General features: G+C 47.7%; 1 protein-coding gene across 8 annotated transcripts; it reads left to right on the top strand.

The window, feature by feature from the left end:
- Positions 1–2: 2 nt before the first annotated feature.
- Positions 3–23,038, top strand: ALKBH3 (alkB homolog 3, alpha-ketoglutarate dependent dioxygenase). Of its 8 annotated transcripts, none has more exons than XM_073578562.1 (10): positions 3–140; positions 1,519–1,628; positions 4,296–4,387; positions 4,705–4,739; positions 11,576–11,623; positions 11,857–11,960; positions 12,120–12,208; positions 12,741–12,950; positions 20,772–20,870; positions 22,861–23,038. In XM_073578562.1, exons 2-10 carry the CDS (start codon positions 1,556–1,558, stop codon positions 22,942–22,944), a joined length of 834 nt encoding a protein of 277 aa, XP_073434663.1. In that variant the 5' UTR covers positions 3–140; positions 1,519–1,555; the 3' UTR covers positions 22,945–23,038. The 8 variants fall into 8 exon arrangements, with proteins under 8 accessions (XP_073434663.1, XP_073434659.1, XP_073434660.1 ...); XM_073578558.1 differs by having other exon boundaries at positions 5–140; positions 4,293–4,387; XM_073578559.1 differs by having other exon boundaries at positions 14–148; positions 4,293–4,387.
- The last annotated feature ends 240 nt before the right edge of the window (positions 23,039–23,278 follow it).

The following is a 23,278-nucleotide window of genomic DNA, read 5'->3' on the forward strand; positions in this document are numbered from 1 at the left end:
GAGACGCATTTGAGTGTAACACAGGAAGCGGAAGTAGCGTCTAATCAGTTGGAACGCATCTGTCACCTTTATCTGTAACTGCATGTGTAACGTTGGTTGCAGTGTGACAGTCATTGCAGCTGAATCACTGCTGAGCTCGGGTGTGTGGGTGAGAGGAGACGCTGCTGTCGGCCATAGTTTAGGGCGATTAATACAAAACATTGAAAGTAGCCAATCAGGTAATAGCTTTCATCTTCTAAGGAGCCTACATAGAGTGAAAGCTGCAATCTGATTGGTTATTATGCACAATGCTCCATATTGGATTTCCAGGCGCCGTTGCTACGCGGAGCAGATTCGGACGCAGCGCCACGTGATGTCTCGTCGCCGCTCCGTACACAAATGCCGATAATCCCAAATACTTTCAGGGCTTGAACTCGATATATGCCTATTTTTATTGTTTGCTTATTTATCTGCTGATTTTACATTTATTGTTATTGATTGTGAGTACTTTTTGCATATTGGTGGTCTGATCGCTCGTACTATATACTGCAGTGGTTTTAGTATAGCGCCACAGGGCTTTTTAGGAGCACAGAATGCTTTGTGACGGGGGTCTTCTGGAGGCGCCATCGTAGCCCTCCATCCCCTGCAAACTGTTTTGTGTGGTCTGTCGTCCGAACAGATCTGCTCCACTCCTAACCATAGAGATGCCACTGCCAGTGATTGACAGCAGCGGTCAGAGCTGGCACCCACATGGCGCACCCCGCTCCATACTCCCACTCCTGGATATGTCGCAGGACCCCTTCCCCCCCCCCCCCCATATTATTGCTGTGGTGGATGGCAGTGTGTCTTATTTTGTGGGGTGGGCAGGTTTAGCCCACTGACTATTGAGGAAAATGTGCAGCTTTTTAGAGAATGACGCGAGTGTTAGCGGGAATGTTCAGCTGAGATACAGGGGGTCGGAAAGGACACTGAGGGTTTGTCCCAGAAACAGCGCCACTCCCATCTATAGGCTGTGTCAGGTACTGCACCTCAGCTCCCTTAAAGGGGTTGTACAGTTATGTCATATCATCACCTAGACACAGGATTGGAAATAACTGATCAGTGGGGTCGGACCTTCAGTGATCGATAGAAAAGGGAACTTTTATCCCTGTTACATAATGGCCCAGCAGACGCTCCATTCATTCTCTATGGGGCTTCTGGAGAAAGCTGAGCGCAGCGCTCTGCAGCCGCATGGTGAATGGACAGAACGTGCGCCGCTGCTCCATGCTAACGGGGATATAGGGGTCCTTCTGCCAATTGGTGCAACTCCCAGCAACAACAAGCTATCGCCCCTCCTGTGATAGGAGACCCCCTATAAACTCAATTCGGGGTTAATGTTTCTGGAGAAAGAGCAGACCTTTTCTTCTCATTTCATACTCTCCCTGAGATCCTCACGACTTTCTCACTTTTCCTAGATGCTGAACAAAATGGAGCGGACACAAAAGTGCCGCTTTGTGTAAGTTCGCTTTGACCCCTCATTAGACTGATCTCTTCTTCCAGATCCCAGTGATGACTACTGACCACAGAGTGCAGGAACATGGATGACAAGAGACGTCGGGCACGGGTGCAGGGAGCCTGGGCAGGACCTGCGAAAAACTCCTCTCGCCCTGGTAAAGTTGCATCTGGCAGCGCAGTTGTTGTTACTCTTGTTCAAAAGCATCTCTAGTGGAAATGTCTTTTAATGGGGTCCCTAGAACAGATCATCAGCTTTTCACTGAATCCTTTAATCATGGATGAGACAGGCGAGGGCGAGCGCTGCACTCTATCGTCACTGGAATCCAGTAAGCAAAAAATGGATCCGTTACAATGAAAGTAAAACAGATGACTGATTAACGGATCCATTTTCCTTAAACTTCAATGTTAAGAAAATGGATCGAGCAAAGATCAGTTCTTTAAAAACGGACTAAACAGCTGTATCAGCACAAATGTTTTGCCATCAGATTGCTGCTGGATCCATTCTAACTGATCACTACTGCGCATGTGAACATGGCCGAAGAAGCACCAGATAAGCCTTTTAGGTTACTGGTAAAATGGAGAGATATAAACCTCACGGCTGCAGTTTACGTGTCATTCCTAATGGATTACGTGTCACTTGCAGAATTCTTAAAGGAATTATGTTGCTCAGGCTAGTTTCACATTAGCGGTTTTTAGCGCAGCGCTTCGTGCGCAATAGAAACGCATGGAAAATACGCATCATGCGTTTTGCATGCTTTTGCTTTTTTTAGGCACATGCATTTTAACCAGTTTCTAGCCATGTTAACTCTTAAAATGCATGCAATTTTAATCGCAGGCGTGCGCATGTCCATGCGCACGCCTGCGTTCCCATAGACTGTAATGTGATTTTTTTGGCGCTTTCCGTGCGCATGCGTTTTTTTGTTTTTTTTTTTACACAGGTTGGATGGACCAAAAATGCAACAGGTTGTGTCCGGCACCCCTAGGCGCACGCCCACAAAAACGCATACAAACGCGTGCAAACGCTAGGCCATGCGCCCCCATGTTAAAGATAGGGGAGCATGGCACATGCGCATGGACGCGCACGGTGTGCTGCACTAAATAACGCTAGCGTGAAACCAGCCTAAGTGAATAATGGTGTCCGTAGATGGAAGTTTTACTTGTTAATAGGAAGCAATAATCATTATGTCCTGTAGGTGGAGCTACAGGATTAGAATGGAGACATGGTAAGTTGGCGAGAGTTTGGCAATGCAAAGTTATCTGATGAAGCACGGCTTATAGTGACTAAGACTACTTTCACATTAGCGTTTTTTAGCGCTGCGCTTCGTGCGCAATAGAAACGCATGCAAAAACGCATCATGCATTTTGCATGTGTTTGCTTTTTTAGGCGCATGCGTTTCTAGCCATGTTAACTCTTAAAACGCATGTGATTTTAAACGCAGGCGTGCGCCTGTCCAAGCGCACGCCTGCGTTCCTATAGAGTGTAATGTTATGTTGGCGCATTCCGTGCGCATGCGTTTTTTGACACAGGTTGGACGGACCAAAAATGCAACAGGTTGCGTCCGGCGCGCCTAGGCGCACACTACAAAAAACTGCATGTGCACGAAAACGCATACAAACGCGTGCAAACGCTAGACCATATTAAACATAGGGGCGCATGCATGTGCACGATGCGCTGCGCTAAAAAACACTAATGTGAAACCAGCCTAAGCTTTGTTAGATTTTTTTTTTCCCCCCTATTTTAGCCCCATTAATTCAGAGCTGATCAGTTGCTGTCTAAAGGCACTGTCACACTTAGCGATGTACCAGCGATATGATGCGGTCAGGATCGCTGGTGCATCGCTAAGTGGTCGCTAGTGAGCTGCCATACAGGCAGATCTCACTAGCGACATCGCTGGGGCGGGGGTCGCTACTTACCTGTCACACCAGGCGATCCTGCGTCCTCCCGCCCGGCTCCACGCTCGTCGTCACAGTAGGAAGCTGACGACGAGAAACAGTCCAGCCTGTTCTCGCGCGATCAGCGATAACAAGTGGGGGAGCGGGTTGTAGGTAAGTATCACACACAGAGATATCGCTAGCAATATCGTATTAACGTCACAAGTTATAGCGATATTGCTAGCGATATCGCTTAGTGTGACATGCCCTTTAGTTTTAAGACTCTGGTTGCTCAAAAGCAGTAGCTGTCTAATGCATCCTCTGTCTACTGAACCGGAGTCCAGTGATGGCAGATTTACACCACGCCGTTGAACACTCGGCATTGTGCTTGGTGATGTAAGGCTGCATGCATATGCTCAGCCATGAAGCTCCCAGAGGGGGCGCAGTGTATGTGCTGATGTTATACAAGAGGAGGTCTGGGATCTGCAGTTATAGAATCAGCACAACAGTGACTTTTCTACCCTCAGCTCCTCAACACTCGGCGCCCCGCTCTATAATGTTACGGGGTCTCCACTTTGTGGCTGAGTTGTTGCGGTTCCTTCCACTTCTCTATAATATCACTCATTGGTGATGGGGGAAGTTTTAGGGGGAAGAAATGTCACGGACGGACTTGTTCCCCGGTACCTCCTATTACAGGACCGCGCTGGTATCAGGAGCTCCGCACCACCGACCGCTCTGTCACATTGTAGTAAAAGCAAATGCCATGGGGAGGTCGGAGGTTATACATTGGGGGCGAGGGACCAGATGTTATACACTGGGGAACAATGGGGCCAAATAAAAGTCCTGCATTAAATAACTAAGATGTGTAACCAAAAGTTTGGTTCATCCAGTGAATATTGCAGCTGCTGTTCTGTAATGTGTCTGTATATTTTCTTTATTTCTTCTAGCAGCTCATCCTGTCCAGACGTCTGCAAAGCCTCAGCGCTGGGGGAGCGACCAGGTGATTCCAGACCAGCAATTTACATATGAAGATCCAGGAGGGGTAATTATCACCTTATTCCTTTCTGTTTTGACTCAGCTCTCTGCAGTAGATGGACAGCTGACACCCCATGTATTAGGTGGATATTGGGGTGAATCTCAGAGATCAGTAAATAGATGAACTTAAATATGCAACATCTCAAGTTTTACAATACTGCTTCACATGCGACCTGTGATGTCAAACCTACTGTCTCGGAGGAATCAGTGCATGTGCCATGGTCAGTATATTCCACCATTTATCTAAAGTCCTTCATATTACCACTCCATCTCTAATGCCTGATTATTTTTTTTATTAATTAAAAATTTTTATTTTTGTTTCAGGTGAATCGAAGAGTCCCAGAGCCTCGTATTATCGAGTGAGTGGTTCTAACAGTCAGATGCAATAATGGGCTCTGGTCTCTTGTATGAAGTAAATTGTTATGTAACCAACCAGTGTATGAGAGAGCGGGCTGTATACTTCCAGAGCTGCACTCGCTATTCTGCTGGTGCAGTCACTGTGTACATACATTACATTACTGATCCTGAGTTACAGTCTGTATTATACTCCAGAGCTGCACTAACTATTCTGCTGGTGCAGTCACTGTGTACATACATTACTGATCCTGAGTTACATCCTGTATTATGCCCCAGAGCTGCACTCACTATTCTGCTGGTGCAGTCACTGTGTACATACATTACTGATCCTGAGTTACATCCTGTATTATACTCCAGAGCTGCACTCACTATTCTGCTGGTGCAGTCACTGTGTACATACATTACTGATCCTGACTTACATCCTGTATTATACCCCAGAGCTGCACTCCCTATTCTGCTGGTGCAGTCACTGTGTACATACATTACATTACTGATCCTGAGTTACCTCCTGTATTATACCCCAGAGCTGCACTCACTATTCTGCTGGTGCAGTCACTGTGTACATACATTACATTACTGATCCTGTGTTGTGAGTTCATTCTCTGGTTCACCAGTTGTGAGTTCTCCTTCCAGACTCCCTCTGGTGGTAACAGGCAGTAGTGAGGCTGGTTTGATCGGTGGAGATCTGCCACCTGAGAATGAGGATGACGATTGGACCTCAGGAGTCTCAGATTGGATTTAAGACAGCCGACGCCCTATACAGTTGCTGGTTTTTAGCTCTGTTCCAGTCATCTAAAGCTAAGTTTTTTTGCTAATGTTCACACTTGATTTTGTTGGTCTATTCATTTTTTTGTGTGGTCAGCCAGCCCCTGCTGGGGGCTGTACTTAATTTCCACTCTTATTTATCAGTATTTTGCCAATTTGCTTTTTGTCCCTTACTAGTTTGGTCTCTTTTTTTTCTGTCTCAGAATATTTCAGAGTGCTGATATAGTGGGAGAAGTCTAGTGACTTCAGGGTTAATTTTGCTATCAGAAGTGTTGGACATTATTTTTGTAGGGTTTTTTGCAGGTTGCAGACAGTGTCTTTCCTTTCTAGTTAGTTTGGGTCCCATCGTTTGCTCAGCCTATTTTCCTGCCTGTGTTTGTGCCTTCATCTTGTTTCACCGTCAATACATGTGTGGGGGCTATCTACTCCTTTAGGGTCTGCTCTGGGGCAGTTAGTTTTCCCCTTTTCATGCTTCATGCTTCAGGCTTATTTAGTCCTCCGGCTGTGACGAAGCGTCTAGGAACATCATAGGCACGCTCCACGGCTGCTGCTAGTTGTGTGATAAGATCAGGGATCTGCAATCTGCATAGTTCCCAACCTCTCTGGTTTTCTGTAACTTAGCTTGTTTTGCTTTTTTCTCCTTGGTGACCCATTCATAACAGAATCACCAGCCATAACGCAGATTCTAGGGTACTCAAAGGCAGGAAAAAGTTGTTAAAAAAAAGAAAAGTGTCTGAATTTTTTTTTTTTTTTTTTCCTCTTTTTTTTCTCTGGGGCCGTAGGAGGATTTTTTTTTTTCTTTTTCCTAATGGAGATGAAGCAATTGTCTGATCGTGTGGAGCAGCTCGCTGCTGAAGTGCGGGGAATTTCCACCTACCTCATTCAGTCATGCTGCTGAACCTAAGATCCCTACTCCTGATGTGTTTTCTGGGGATCAGTCTAAATTTCTGAATTTTAAGAATAATTGTAAATTATTTCTTGCCTTGAAGCCTAACTCATCGGGAGCTCTGTGCAGCAGGTTAAAATTGTCATCTCCTTGCTGCGCGGCGATCCCCAGGATTGGGCTTTTTCTCTGACACTTGAAAATCCTATTCTGACTAATGTGGATGCATTTTTTTCAAGCCTTGGGGTTGTTGTATGATGAACCTAATGCTGTTGATCAGGCTGAAAAGACCCTGTTGGCATTAAACCAGGGTCGAGATTCTGCAGAGTTATACTGTCAAAAATTCAGAAAGTGGGCGGTCCTTACTACATGGAATGATAGTGCATTGGCAGCTCTCTTTCGGAAAGGTTTGTCAGAAACCGTAAAAGATACTATGGTGGGATTTCCTGTTCCCTCTGGTCTGGATGATTCTTTGTCATTAGCCATTCAGGTTGATCGGTGTTTACGTGAACGTAAAACTACACGGGAGGCGCTGCCACCTTTTGAACAAACGTCTGAACCTATGCAATGTGATAGGGTTTTGTCTAGGGCGCAACCTCAGGAGTTTAGAAGGTGTAATAAGCTGTGTTTTTTCTGTGGAGATGCCTCTCATACTATTTCTGTCTGCTCAAAACGAGAGAAACGTTTTGCACACACATTTGCTGTGGGCAGTATACAACCCAAGTTTCTTTTGGCAATTACTCTGATCTGCTCCTTATCCACGTTTTCCATGGAGGCTTTTGTGGATTCAGGAGCAGCGTTGAATCTGATGGATTTGGACTTTGCTAAACATTGTGGTTTTTCCATGACGCCTCTGCAGACGCCTATTCCTTTGAGGGGTATTGATGCTACTCCTTTGGCGGAGAATAAACCTCAGTTATGGACCCAGGTGACAATGCGAGTTGCCCCAGACCACCAAGAAAATTGTAAATTTTTGGTGCTGCATAATTTGCATGATACTATTGTTCTGGGTTTTCCCTGGTTGCAAACTCATAATCCAGTTTTGCATTGGAAATCTGGGTCTGTGGTGAGTTGGGGCTGTCAGTGTGTTCTTAGGGACGCTCCTGTTTTCTCCACATCTCCTCAGTCTCATGATATTCCTGATTATCTGGCTGATTTCTTTGATGTATTTAGTGAGAGTAAGTCTGCGTCTTTACCTCCTCATAGGAGTTATGACTGTGCAATTGAGTAGATGCCTGGGTGTAAATTTCCCAAGGGTCGGCTTTTCAACTTATCAGTACCCGAACATGATGCTATGCGATCCTATATTAAGGTGTCATTGGAGAAGGGTCATATTAGACCATCCTCGTCACCTTTAGGTGCTGGGTTTTTTTTTTTGTGGCCAAGAATGATGGTTCATTAAGACCGTGTATTGATTATCGTTCCCTTAACAAGATGACGGTTAAATATCAGTACCCGTTACCCCTGATTTCTGATTTATTCTCCAGAGTTAAAGGTGCTTGCTGGTTTACTAAGCTTGACCTCAGGGGGGCGTATAATCTTATTCGCATCAAGCACGGGGATGAATGGAAGACGGCGTTTAATACTCCGGAGGGACATTTTGAGTACCTGGTGATGCCTTTTGGGCTCACTAATGCCCCTTCCGTCTTCCAGTCCTTTATGAATGATATTTTCCGTGACTTTGTGGATAAGTTTTTGATCATCTATCTGGATGATATTTTCATCTTTTCTAGTGATTGGGATTCCCATGTGGAACATGTCTGGTCTGTGTTCCGGATTTTGAGGGAGAATTCCCTGTTTGTTAAGGGATCGAAATGCCTCTTTGGTGTACAGAGGATTTCATTTTTGGGATTTATCTTTTCTCCATCGACTATTGAAATGGACCCGGCCAAGGTACAGGCCATTTATGATTGGGTTCAGCCTACTTCTTTGAAGGCCTGCCAGAAGTTTTTGGGTTTTGCTAATTTCTATCGTAAATTTATAGGTAATTTTTCTGGTATTGTCAAACCACTGACTGATCTGACCAAGAAGGGCGCTGATGTGCTGAATTGGTCTCCTGAGGCTGTCTCAGCATTTCAGGAGCTTAAGCAAAGATTTACTTCAGCTCCAGTTCTATGGCAACCTGATGTCTCACTTCCATTTCAAGTGGAGGTGGATGCTTCTGAGATTGGTGCAGGAGCTGTTTTGTCCCAAAAAGACCCTGTGACTTCTAAGATGAATCCCTGTGCCTTCTTTTCTCGAAAGTTCTCGCCATCTGAACGCAACTATGACGTGGGGAATTGTTGGCCATGAAGTGGGCATTTGAGGAGTGGAGACATTGGTTGGAGGGAGCTAGACATCAAGTTGTGGTCTTCACCGATCACAAGAATTTGATATATCTGGAGTCTGCCAAACTCTTGAATCCTAGACAGGCTAGATGGGCCTTGTTTTTCAAGCGTTTTAATTTTGTGGTCTCTTTTCTTCCGGGCACTAAGAATGTTTAGGCAGACACCCTTTCTAGGAGTTTCTTTGCCGATGCTCTTAGTGTGACCGAGCCTACTACCATCCTAGGTGAGGGGGTAGTTCTTTCTGCCATTTTGCCCGATTTGAGACGTGCCCTGGAGGAATTTCAGGAGGATAATCCTGAGCGTTGCCCTATGGGAAAATTGTATGTTCCTGACCAGTGGAGAAAGAGTTATGTCTGAAATTCATTGCTCCGCATTGGCTGGTCATCCAGGTATTTTTGGTACCAGAGATTTGGTGAGTCAGTCCTTTTGGTGGCCTGCCTTATCTCGTGACGTCAGGAATTTTGTACAGTCCTGTGGGACTTGTTCTCGGTCTAAATCCTGTTCTCGTTCTAGTGGGTTGCTGATGCCCTTGCCGGTGCCCAAGAGGCCATGGACCCATATCTCAATGTATTTTATTTCTGATCTTCCTGTCTCTCAGAGAATGACTGTTATCTGGGTGATTTGTGATAGATTTTCGAAGATGGTCCATCTTGTACCACTCCCAAAGTTGCCATCTTCCGCTGAGTTGGTGCCCTTGTTTTTACAACAGGTGGTTCGGTTACATGGGATTCCTGAGAACATTGTGTCCGATAGAGGGGTCCAGTTTGTTTCCAGATTCTGGAAAGCCTTTTGTTCCAATCTGGGAATTCAGTTATCCTTCTCCTCCGCGTTTCATCCCCAGACCAATGGACAGACTGAGAGAACAAACCAGACCTTGGAGTCTTATTTGAGATGTTTTATATCTGCTGATCAGGATGATTGGGTCTCATTTTTGCCCTTGGCCGAATTTGCACTGAGTAATAGAGCTAGTTCTGCCACTTTGATGTCACCCTTTTTCTGTAATTTTGGGTTTCATCCTCGATTCTCTTCAGGGCAAGTGGAATCTTCGTCCTGCCCAGGTGTGGACACTGTGTGGTTAAGAGAATGCAGCAGATATGGGACCAAGTGGTGGATAAGTTGTCACTCTCTCAGAAAATGGCCCAGCGATTTTCCAACCGGCATAGGACCATTGGTCCCCGGTTTAAAGTGGGTGATATGGTTTGGTTGTCGTCTAAGAATATTCCTATGAAGGTTGAATCTCCTAAATTTAAGCCAAGATTTATTGGTCCTTATAAGATTTTGGAAATTCTTAATCCTGTTTCGTTTCGATTGGCTCTTCCAGTTACGTTAAAGATCCATAACGTATTTCACAAATCTCTGTTGAAGAGGTTTGTTGAGCCAGTGGTTCCTATGGCAGCACCTCCTGACCCTGTGTTGGTTGAAGGCAATGTGGAATATGAGGTAGAGAAAATATTGGATTCTCGTCTGGTTAGACAGAGACTCCAGTATTTGGTCAAATGGAAGGGTTATGGCCAGGAGGATAATTCTTGGGTCTCTGCCTCCGATATTCATGCCAATAGATTGGTTCGTGCTTTTCACCGGGCCCATCCTGATCGGCATGAGGGTTCGGTGACCCCTCCTCAAGGGGGGGGGTACTGTTGTGAGTTCATTCTCTGGTTCACCAGTTGTGAGTTCTCCTTCCAGACTCCCTCTGGTGGTAACAGGAGGTAGTGAGGCTGATTTGATCGGTGGAGATCTGCCACCTGAGAATGAGGATGACGATTGGACCTCAGGAGTCTCAGATTGGATTTAAGACAGCCGACGCCCTATTCAGTTGCTGGTAATTCCTTCTGGCTTGTCAGCTTTTGGTTTTCAGCTCTGTTCCAGTCATCTAAAGCTAAGTTTTTTTGCTAATGTTCACACTTGATTTTGTTGGTCTATTCAGCTTTTTGTGTGGTCAGCCAGCCCCTGCTGGGGGCTGTGCTGAATTTCCACTCTTATTTATCAGTATTTTGCCAATTTGCTTTTTGTCCCTTACTAGTTTGGTCTCTTTTTGCTCTGTCTCAGAATATTTCAGAGTGCTGATATAGTGGGAGAAGTCTAGTGACTTCAGGGTTAATTTTGCTATAAGAAATGTTGGACATTATTTTTGTAGGGTTTTTTGCAGGTTGCAGACAGTCTTTCCTTTCCTTTCTAGTTAGTTTGGGCCCCATCGTTTGCTCAGCCTATTTTACTGTCTGTGTTTGTGCCTTCATCTTGTTTCACTGTCAATACATGTGTGGGGGCTATCTATTCCTTTGGGGTCTGCTCTGGGGCAGTTAGTTTTCCCTTTTTCATGCTTCAGGCTTATTTAGTCCTCCGGCTGTGACGAAGCATCTAGGAACATCGTAGGTACGCTCCACAGCTGCTGCTAGTTGTGTGGTAGGATCAGGGATCTGCAATCTGCATAGTTACCAACCTCTCTGGTTTTCTGTGACTTAGTTTGCTTTGCTTTTTTTCTCCTCGGTGACCCATTCACAACATCCTGAGTTACATCCTGTATTATACTCCAGAGCTGCACTCACTGTTCTGCTGGTGCAGTCACTGTGTACATACATTACATTACTGATCCTGAGTTACATCCTGTATTATACTCCAAAGCTGCACTCACTATTCTGCTGGTGCAGTCACTGTGTACATACATTACATTAGTGATCCTGAGTTACATCCTGTATTGTACCCCAGAGCTGCACTCACTATTCTGATGGTGCAGTCACTGTGTACATACATTACATTACTGATCCTGAGTTACATCCTGTATTGTACCCCAGAGCTGCACTCACTATTCTGTGTGTGGACTTGCTGTGTACTCATTACATTCATCTTGTAATATCTGTGTTCCCAGGCAGGAGGGCACCTATGATATCAGCTCCTCTCCGTGTGGGGTGTCCCGGTGAGTGAAAGGTGATTTTTAACGTTTTGAGTTATGTAAAATTCTGAACGGCCTCTTATTTTTTTGCATCATGTGGTGACGTAATAAATGCCGCATTTTCTCTTCTATTGAACCAACATGTTAACATATTGTGGACTTGATCATGAGATGACATTGCGTCGTTACTGGTCTGACTCTCGCAGTGATGGTGTGAATAAGCCCTTAAGTCTCCCCCATTGTGTTCTCTTCCTCAGGCTGAGACTCGTCTCCCAGTTCATTGACCCTAAACAAGCGGACTGGATGTTTGAGCAATTACAAAGCGAGATTCCCTGGACGCAGAAAACCAATATAGGTCCTGGTGAGTCGCACACCGGTGTTATGTCTGTAATCCGCCACAAGGGGGCGATACATACCTGTGCTATCTATGATAATGTGACCCGGCGCTGTATACAGCGTATACGTCCAGTGTTAGTCGTCCCTGGAGTTGTGCTCCGCATTGATTCTGCTCTTCTGACAGATGGACCTTACCAGGAGCCCCGGCTCACGTGTTGGTACGGCGAGGACCCCTACACTTACTCTCGCTCCACAATGCAGCCCAATCCTCATGTGAGTGCCGAGATGACATCTACGCTTTTCTGCTCTTGTCTGAATTAGTTTTTTTTGCAATTTTTCACTGTTCTTCACAATATTTTACAAATGTTAGAGATTGTTGATCCCTTTCTGAAGAGTAACAAGTCACTCATGTTTGGCCTAAAGCCCCCCCACCGATCCAACAAATGGGGGGTCATTCATTATAATGATTGGGAAGTAGTAGTCTGTTACAGCTGTACTCTCATTTTCCTAAATGTTTGCCATATGTTTCAGTTTTCCACCATTTTCAAGATCACTGTTGGCTGTCAGTGAAAACAAACAAGTTTTTTTTTGTTATATCAGAAAGCCAAGATCGCGTCCATAATATGTCCTGCTGTCGCCGGTGCAGGTCTCGTCACTGTGTATCAGACGTCTCGGTGGATGCAGATCTGGCCGTCTCCATTCACTGACTGCCACCAGAGAGCTCGAAATGATGAATTGAAACACAAAGTTTATGGAAAAGTTTCCGAAGTTTTCATTCTGTCTCACATTGAGTTTGCCCCTGCAGTGGCATCCTCTGCTGACCATGCTGCGCGATCGTATACAGGAGGTGACCGGCTACACCTTCAACTCGCTCCTCTGCAACCTCTACCGACACGACAAGGACAGCATAGACTGGCACAGCGACGACGAGCCTGATCTGGGCACGAATCCCGTCATCGCCTCATTGAGTTTCGGGGAGACCCGCGTGTTCCAGATGAGGAAGAAGCCGCCACTTGTAAGTGACGCAGAAAAACCACCAGTCTGCTGGATCTGTCGTATAGGGGCAGTGGCCATAAAGGGGACAAAGTCTTCCCTGGTGGCTGTGAATGGGCACATGGGTCGGGACTACCGTGGCCTCCACTATTCTGCTTCCGTACTCCCATCCTCTATGGGGGCTACAGGTACAGCAGAGTGTATGTTCCTCTTGTGGCCAACTGAAAGACACGCAATGGTTTTGATGAAGATATTACTTAAAGGGGTTTTCAAACTTGAATTTTTTTCTCTTTGGAGTTAAAGCCCTCCCAAAGCTTGTCCCATTGTTTGTAGTAGAGGTGAGTCCATTCAAGCAGAACTAGATAAAGGGTGGTCTGTAATGTGTCCATCCTTGGGTTGTTACATTTGCAATCAGAATTATTCACCTCCCCACCCCACACCCGGCCATTGAAAATTCGGTTTCTTACAAAATGTTCAAACTTTCTGATGTTTGCAATGACACAAGAACAGTGTAAATAACTGAACACGACTAATATATCTAGTGGGTTCTCCAAATTCAGCACAAAATGTCACTTTTTCTGATTCCTGCAGTCTGAGAAATATTCACCTCTTCAAAACAAGTGACTTTTAAACATTAGAGTCCCACTGACTGTTATAACTTGCTGCAGGCATGATGCATAGCTAGACACCAGTTTCTAGCTGAGTTCCTGAAAGATCTTAGTCCATTTTTCTTGGGCAATGGCCTTCAGGTCACTAATTCCTGGGTATACTTTTGCCGCCTTCTTCACATCCCACTAAAGATTATCTACGGGGTTCAACTCGGTCAACTGTGATTGCCGCTCCAGAATCTTCCAGAAAACTTGGTATGTTTGGGGTCATTGTCCTGTTGGAAGTTCCACTGACACTAAAGTTTCAGCTTCCTCACAGAAGACACGTTTTCTCCTAGTACTTCCAGAGACTAAATTGAATCCATCTTGCCCTCACCACACAACAGATATCCAGGAAGCAAAGCAGCCGTAGAGCATCAATGAACCCCCACCATGCTATCACTGTAGGCATCACCGAGCCACCACGCTTCACTGTAGGCATTGCCGAGCCACCGCCACGCTTCCCTGTAGGCATTGCCGAGCCACCGCCACGCTTCCCTGTAGGCATTGCCGAGCCACCGCCACGCTTCCCTGTAGGCATTGCCGAGCCACCGCCACGCTTCCCTGTAGGCATTGCCGAGCCACCGCCACGCTTCCCTGTAGGCATTGGCATGCCACCAGCATGCTTCACTGTAGGTATTGCCGTGCCACCACCATGCTTCACTGTAGGCAGGGTGATCTTTTCAGCGTTTCATTCCACCATCTCCTCCAAGCATACCGCTTTTGTGATTATATGGTTTTGAGCATATTGGATGTGACTTTTCTTGTAGTTTTGTGTTAGAGGTGATATCTTGGAGTTTGTACATTGAGCTCTTCAGTGTTTAGTATGCACCTTACTGTACAAGCTCAAACCTCAGCTGCCCCCATATCTTGCTGTAGATCTTTTGCATTCACTCAAGGTTTTTGACTACCTGCGTCCTCAAGAAGAAGGTGGCAGCCGGTGAGAGTGTCCTGTTTCAGCCATGTCCAGGTAGTGTCGTCTTTATATCTGAATTGTAAGCTCTGCTTCCAGCTGTTTCTCTAGGAACACTCAATGTTTTCATATCTTTTTGTGTCATTTTCCTTATTTGCACAAGTCAATCTCTTCTGTTAACTTTTTTGGATGACTATTTTGAGAGCCCAAGAATCTTAGTGACCAGGAGGATATGGGCTGAGAGTCCTTAGGAACACAGCCAGAAGTTTGTGTCCGGTTATGCATCACAGTTGCAGCAGGTCATAACAGCCAGAGGAGTTCTACTAAATATTAAAGTGTCAGACGCTGCTCATTTAGGGGTGTAAATAATTCTCAGACTGTAGGAGTCTGTTAAACTGGCATTTTATGCTGAATTTGGAGACCCCATTCGTTATATTAGTCGTGATCAGCAAATTACACTGCTTTTGTTGTGGTGGTGAATAATTTTGATTGCAGCTATACAGCTTTGGCAAAAATTAAGAGACCACTGCACAGTTTTATAAAAACCAGGTTCTATATGTCTGACAGCCATTCTATTCCAGTATCGGTTGAATTCCAACCAGAGTTCACCTCATTCTACTTAATGTGCTTCTGATTAGTGATCACCTGAACCAAATCTTATTTAACGAAGGAAAGTATAATAAACTCTGCTGTGCTGTTCACAATCCTCTTGCAATAGGACAAGCTGGATGGCAAAACAAGTGCTAGTAATATCCCAAAAGTAATAGGAATGAAAAAATAACTTTTAACCATGCCAAAGGAGTAGAAAAGAAAAGTCTTGAGTGAGGAAAAGAAGGGCTCACTTCTGGCTTTACTAGCAGAGGGATACAGTGAGCGTCATGTTGCCTCCATCCTTAAAATTTCTAAGACGGCAGCCCATTACAACAAGGTCAAGCAGCAGACGTTGGGGACAACAAAGCTACAGACCGGCAGAGGGTGAAAACCACTCTCCACTGACTAGGATGACCATCATCTTACTCAAATCTCACTCAGCAACCGCAGGATGACATCAAGTAACCTACAAAAGGAATGGCAAATGGCAGCTGTGGTGAAGTGCATGGCAAGAACAGTTCATGACAGGCTCCAAGAGGCAGGGCTCAAGTCATGTAAAGCTAGAAAAAAAAGCCTTTAATTAAGGAGAAGCAAAGGAGAGCCAGGCTGATGTTTGCCAAAGACCATAAGGATTGGATCATAGAGGACTGGAGTAAGGTAATCTCTGATGAGTCTAATTTTCAGCTTTGCCGAACACCTGGCCGTCTAATGGTTAGACGGAGACCTGGAGAGGCGTACAAGCCACAGTGTCTTGCACCCACTGTGAAATTTGGTGGAGGATCGGTGATGATCTGGGGATGCTTCAGCAAGGCTGGAATTGGGCAGGTTAATCTTTGTGAAGGACGTATGAATCAAGCCGCATACAAGGTTATCCTGGAAAACCAGTTGATTCCTTCTGCTCAGGCAATGTTCCCCAACTTTGAGGACAATGCGCCATGCCACACAGCTAGGTCACTCAATGTGTGGATGAAGGACCACCACATCAAATCCCTGTCATGGGCAGCCCAATCTCCAGACCTGAACCCCATTGAAAACCTCTGGAATGTAATCAAGAGGAAGATGGATAGTCACAAGCCATCAAACAAAGAACTGCTGACATATGTGTACCAGGAGCGGCATAAGGTCTCCCAAAAGCAGTGTGACAGACTGGTGGAAAGCAGCCAAGACGCATGAAAGCTGTGATTAACAATCATGGTTATTCCAATATTGATTTCTGAACTCTTCCTGAGTTAAAACGTTAGTATTGTTGTTTCTAATTGATTATGAACTTGTTTTCTTAGCACTATCTGAGGTCTGAAAGCACTGCAATTCTTTGTTATTTTGACCATTTCTCATTTTCAGAAAAAAAATCCAAAATTTAGTGCTTGGAAATTCGGAGACATGATGTCAGTAGTTTATAGAATAAAACAGCAATTTACATTTTACTCAAAAATATAAAGAGAAAAATCAGACAAACTGAACCTTGTGCAGTGGTCTCTTAATTTTTGCAAGAGCTGTATGTGCACTAGTGTGAGCGAGGCTTCTGTACCCGCTCCATCCATCCCTGCGAGTTCTATACTTGCATCATTTTCTAGACTATAGCAGGAAGGAGATGAGACTGATAAGCTCATCAGTATGGTCGCATGTAATCCTACTCTTTCCTCGGTAGCCGCTGATGCCGTGTATGGCAGCTGCGGCTTCCTCTGGGAATACCAGGAGCAATTTCTTCCTTACCAGGGTTTTTATCATACAAGCTTTTCATAGATTCTGTGTAACGGTGTAATCGGTAATATCGGCCCATGCCAGTCACGGACCTGCAGAATTAACCGTTGCATGCCCATCAGGGTCCATACAGGTACAACTTGGTACCACGGCCGCCGTCCCCCAGACTCCTGCTCGACACAGCCTTACATTATGTAATGATCCAGGTCATGAATTTCCTGATTATACGGCCGCTACACTTCTCAGCTCATTGAATTTTCTTAATTATCTGTGTTATTCAGCATTAGATTATGACAAGTGATGTCACTGGCGTCTCCCCCGCAGGATGTCAGCGCCGCGCAGCAACGTTAATGTCAGCGTATGAATGAGGCACCGGGGAACATATTACTGGAGATGCCAGTGATGAAAACACCATTCATGTTCCCACTTACAATCTGTGCAGGAGTCTGTGCTGCCGCCCACACAGCAGTAGACGCCGTGACAGAGACGTGGAGGCGCTGCCAGAAGGGGGATCATTATTATGTGCAGATTATCGCTGATCTGACCGATCCTACAAGGCGCAGGCAGGGGGACGCATAGGACATAGGTGGATGGATCAGTGGATATGAGACAGGGAGATGGACAGATGCTTATGACATAAATGGATGGGTGGACGGATGAGTATGACATGGATGGGGTGGACGGATGAGTATGACATGGATGGATGGGCAGACAGATGCGTATGACATGGGTGGACGGATAACTATGACATGGATAGGTGGAGGGATGCATATGACATGGATGAGCGGATGCGTATGACACGGATGGATGAGTATGACATGCATGGGTGGATGCATCCTGGGTGGATGGGTGGACTGATGAGTATGACATGGGCGGATGGATGCATATGACATTGATGGTTGGACAGACGCATGTGACATGGATGGATCAACAGATATGTATGACATGGATGGGCGGACGGATGCATATATCGGATGGGTGGACAGATGTATGACATGGAAAAATGAATGAACAGGTATGTATGACAGGGATGGATGAATGCATGGGTACGTGTGACGTGGGTGGAGGGGTGAATGTAAGGGGACGTGGGTGGAGGGGTGAATGTAAGGGGACGTGGGTGGAGGGGTGAATGTAAGGGGACGTGGGTGGAGGGGTGAATGTAAGGGGACGTGGGTGGAGGGGTGAATGTAAGGGGACGTGGGTGGAGGGGTGAATGTAAGGGGACGTGGGTGGAGGGGTGAATGTAAGGGGACGTGGGTGGAGGGGTGAATGTAAGGGGACGTGGGTGGAGGGGTGAATGTAAGGGGACGTGTGACGTGGGTGGAGGGGTGAATGTAAGGGGACGTGTGACGTGGGTGGAGGGGTGAATGTAAGGGGACGTGGGTGGAGGGGTGAATGTAAGGGTACGTGGGTGGAGGGGTGAATGTAAGGGTACGTGTGACGAGGGTGGATGGACGGGTACTTGTGAATTGGGTGGAGGGGTGGATGGACGGGTACGTGTGACGTGGGTGGAGGGGTGGATGCGTATAAAATGGATGGATGGGCGGACGGATGCATATGACACGGATGGATGGGCGGACGGATGGATGGGCGGATGAGTATGACATGGACAGATGGGTGGATGGATGCATATGACATTTATGGTTGGACAGATGCATGTGACGTGCATGGATGAACAGATATGTATGACATGGATGGGCGGACGGACAAGTATGATGGGTGGATGGATGCATATAACGGATGGGTGGACAGATGTATGACATGAAAAGATGAATGAACAGGTATGACAGGGTTGGATGGATATGACATAGATGGATGAATGCATGAGTACGTGTGGCATGCGTGGAGGGTGGATGGACGCGTACGTGTGACATGGGTGAATGGATGGGTACATGTGACGTGGGTGGATGGACGGGTGCGTGTGACGTGGGTGGAGGGGTGGATGGACGGGTGCGTGTGACGTGGGTGGATGGACGGGTGCGTGTGACGTGGGTGGAGGGGTGAATGGACGGGTGCGTGTGACGTGGGTGGAGGGGTGAATGGACGGGTGCGTGTGACGTGGGTGGAGGGGTGAATGGACGGGTGCGTGTGACGTGGGTGGAGGGGTGGAAGGACGGGTGCGTGTGACGTGGGTGGAGGGGTGGATGGACGGGTGCGTGTGACGTGGGTGGAGGGGTGGATGGACGGGTGCGTGTGACGTGGGTGGAGGGGTGGAAGGACGGGTGCGTGTGACGTGGGTGGAGGGGTGGATGGACGGGTGCGTGTGACGTGGGTGGAGGGGTGGATGGACGGGTACGTGTGACGTGGGTGGAGGGGTGGATGGACGGGTACGTGTGACGTGGTTGGAGGGGTGGATGGACGGGTGCGTGTGACGTGGGTGGAGGGGTGGATGGACGGGTGCGTGTGACGTGGGTGGATGGACGGGTGCGTGTGACGTGGGTGGAGGGGTGAATGGACGGGTGCGTGTGACGTGGGTGGAGGGGTGAATGGACGGGTGCGTGTGACGTGGGTGGAGGGGTGAATGGACGGGTGCGTGTGACGTGGGTGGAGGGGTGGAAGGACGGGTGCGTGTGACGTGGGTGGAGGGGTGGATGGACGGGTGCGTGTGACGTGGGTGGAGGGGTGGATGGACGGGTGCGTGTGACGTGGGTGGAGGGGTGGAAGGACGGGTGCGTGTGACGTGGGTGGAGGGGTGGATGGACGGGTGCGTGTGACGTGGGTGGAGGGGTGGATGGACGGGTACGTGTGACGTGGGTGGAGGGGTGGATGGACGGGTACGTGTGACGTGGGTGGAGGGGTGGATGGACGGGTACGTGTGACGTGGTTGGAGGGGTGGATGGACGGGTGCGTGTGACGTGGGTGGAGGGGTGAATGGACGGGTGCGTGTGACGTGGGTGGAGGGGTGGAAGGACGGGTGCGTGTGACGTGGGTGGAGGGGTGGATGGACGGGTGCGTGTGACGTGGGTGGAGGGGTGGATGGACGGGTACGTGTGACGTGGTTGGAGGGGTGGATGGACGGGTACGTGTGACGTGGTTGGAGGGGTGGATGGACGGGTACGTGTGACGTGGGTGGAGGGGTGAATGGATGGGTGCGTGTGACGTGGGTGGATGGGTACATGTGAAGTGGGTGGAGGGGTGGATGGACGGGTTTGTGTGACGTGGGTGGATCGATATGACATGAGGTGTCCCTTGTACCCATCATTTTAAAAAGAAAAAAATAGATGTTTAAGTTACACATTAGACATTTCAATCTCTGGGGTCCAGGTACTGAGACCTCCACCAGTCACTAAGCGGAGGAGGCAGAGAGCCTGAGCGGAGCACTTTGCTTCCCCGTATCTGATGATCTCCTCTTGGCTTTTCTCGGAGAATGGGAGTTTTGTTCCTTCCATCCAGTAAGAATAGTCTATAGATCTATTGGCGATGGATGTGCAGCATTTGTCGGACCGTTGGTTGATGTGTCGCTGCTCAGCTCCGTTAACTTCAATGCCGGTAGCTATGATGACATAAGAATGTCTATGTTAGTGGGGGTTCATGTAACGAGATGGATTTTGGGTTGGAATAAAAACAACTTTTGTCACTTTGTATCGGTTTTGAGTGCTGTAGACTTCCTGGTATGTTTCCTCCATTCTGACGCCTCCGGGTGCTCCGCCGCCTTGTGCCAGCAATTACCATAGGAGAACCTGCCGCTCCCTGACACCGTGCGCTCCTGCTCCGGACATCAAGGGTGCACGATGAGCAGGAAGCCATTGTGCTCCCAGGATACGACTTCATCAGTGACTAGAGACAGGTGCAAATCTTATAGGAGATCAATGCAACTAAAATGCGTCTGTCTGGGGTCCAGGGAAGTTTAGCTTCTTAGATTAGATGCAGTTGTAACAAACCCTCAGCTGTGAGAAGTGTCAGGTCTGTATGAAGAAGTATTCCTCAACTGACAGCCAACAGACCCGATACAGATTAATTGCATCTTTCTTCTTCCCCGCTCTCCCTACAGGAGGACCACGGAGATTACACGTATGTAGAACGTGTGCACGTACCACTAGACCACGGGAGCCTCCTGCTCATGGAGGGGGCAACACAAGAAGACTGGCAGGTGAGTGGTGGTCCGCCGGAGCTGCTGCAGAGGGGGTAAGGCTGAGGCTGGACACATTCAGTGGAGCTTTTCCTTCGATTATTACTCCTTAATTACCTTTATTATTCATTTTTAAGCTGTTCAATTTAGAACTATATGTTCTGGAAACTGTCAGCAAGCTGCTATTGATGGATCATATAATGGTTTACTGTTGTAAATTGGCCATTGTTTTGTTTGGTTCATTATTTTGATAGTGGCCCCATCCCAACTCTGTCCGCACCTCACGTTACTGTATATAGGGGAGGTGACGTCACACGTGGGGGTGATGACATCAGAATATTACCTGGTGGGTACAAGGTGAATGGTAGATTACTTCTCCAGATTCACATGTGATTTTACCAGGCAACCCCCACGTAGCATTAATGTGATCCTCATTGGAACTGTGAACAGCAGCACCCCTGCTTGTTGATGGTTTCCAGGTAGTGCTAGATATGTTGAAATACAAAAAGAAGACACAGAATGACAAATGTGCAGAAATACCCTGCAGTAAAACATATAACAATAATCAGCAAGTGCTGGTGAAAAGATGGAGGGGTGAATGGATTGGTACATGTGACGTGGGTGGGGAGGGGTGGATGGATGGGTACGTGTGACGTGGGTGGAGGGGTGGATGGATGGGTACGTGTGACGTGGGTGGGGAGGGGTGGATGGATGGGTACGTGTGACGTGGGTGGGGAGGGGTGGATGGATGGGTACGTGTGACGTGGGTGGGGAGGGGTGGATGGATGGGTACGTGTGACGTGGGTGGGGAGGGGTGGATGGATGGGTACGTGTGACGTGGGTGGAGGGGTGGATGGACGGGTACGTGTGACGTGGGTGAGGAGGGGTGGATGGACGGGTACGTGTGACGTGGGTGGAGGGGTGAATGGACGGGTACGTGTGACGTGGGTGGAGGGGTGGATGGACGGGTACGTGTGACGTGGGTGGAGGGGTGGATGGACGGGTACGTGTGACGTGGGTGGAGGGGTGAATGGATGGGTACGTGTGACGTGGGTGGAGGGGTGAATGAACGGGTACGTGTGACGTGGGTGGAGGGGTGAATGAACGGGTACGTGTGACGTGGGTGGAGGGGTGGATGGATGGGTACGTGTGACGTGGGTGGAGGGGTGAATGAACGGGTACGTGTGACGTGGGTGGAGGGGTGGATGGATGGGTACGTGTGACGTGGGTGGAGGGATGGATGGGTACGTGTGACGTGGGTGGAGGGATGGATGGGTACGTGTGACGTGGGTGGAGGGGTGAATGGATGGGTACGTGTGACGTGGGTGGAGGGGTGAATGGATGGGTACGTGTGACGTGGGTGGAGGGGTGAATGGATGGGTACGTGTGACGTGGGTGGAGGGGTGAATGGATGGGTACGTGTGACGTGGGTGGGGAGGGGTGGATGGACGGGTACATGTGAAGTGGGTGGAGGGGTGAATGGATGGGTACGTGTGACGTGGAGGGACGGGTACGTGTGACGTGGAAGGATGGGTACGTGTGACATGGGTGGAGGGGTGAATGGATGGGTACATGTGATTTTACCAGGCAGCCCTCACGTAGCATTAATGTGATCATCATTGGAACTGTGAACAGCAGCACCCCTGCTTGTTGATGGTTTCCAGGTAGTACTAGATATGTTGTTAGCAGTTCATGGGACCTATTCAGAATTGAAGTGCGTAACTTGTGCAAGAAGTCGGAGCTTTTTCTTCAGGATCAGAAACCAAGTATTCCTCCGGTCAACGCTCCACAGGGCGTCAGATCAGATATCATACATATAGAGACGTCACTTTGCAGCACGAGACTGCGGCTGTCCTGAAACTGCAACTCCCATCATTCTGTGACAGGTGGAGGCTGGAGGTTGTGGTTTTACAACAGCTGCAGTCAGAAGTGCTGAATGCCGCAGATTTGGTCACAGCCTCCAGCTACAAACCCGACTAACCGAGCGATCCGACATCTCATATCATTCCAGCACCGTGTGCCAAAGGAATATCACGACCGGCAGGCCCGCATTAACCTCACGTTCCGGACTATGCTCCCAGGATTGAAGAAATAGCTAAATCTCCCCCCGACGATCTTTGAAACTTGCTGACAACCCTGAGATCCGTTGTCTCCTTTGTTCCCTGAAATAAAAGAATTTGTTGCCGAAATATCCAAGTTATATTTAATTCATTATAATTAGGGAGGATACATTACTTATCCTGTACTCCAGAGCTACACTCACTATTCTGCTGGTGCAGTCACTGTGTACATACATTACTGATCCTGCGTTACATCCTGTATTATACTCCACAGAGCTGCGCTCACTATTCTGCTGGAGCAGTCACTGTGTACACACATTACATTATTGATCCTGAGTTACATCCTGTATTATACCCCAGAGCTGCACT

This window comes from Dendrobates tinctorius, unplaced genomic scaffold, assembly GCF_039654945.1.
Source record: "Dendrobates tinctorius isolate UK_male_01 unplaced genomic scaffold, ASM3965494v1 ptg000059l, whole genome shotgun sequence".
Lineage (NCBI taxonomy): Eukaryota > Metazoa > Chordata > Amphibia > Anura > Dendrobatidae > Dendrobates > Dendrobates tinctorius.

Bases quoted from the DNA above. Each gene is read 5' to 3' on its own strand.
- ALKBH3 (XM_073578558.1), top strand. From the start codon at position 1,556: ATGGATGACAAGAGACGTCGGGCACGGGTGCAGGGAGCCTGGGCAGGA. The intron at 11,961-12,119 runs GTGAGTCGCACA...CTCTTCTGACAG, and splicing joins GAAAACCAATATAGGTCCTG to ATGGACCTTACCAGGAGCCC. The intron at 12,951-20,771 runs GTAAGTGACGCA...CTCTCCCTACAG, and splicing joins TGAGGAAGAAGCCGCCACTT to GAGGACCACGGAGATTACAC.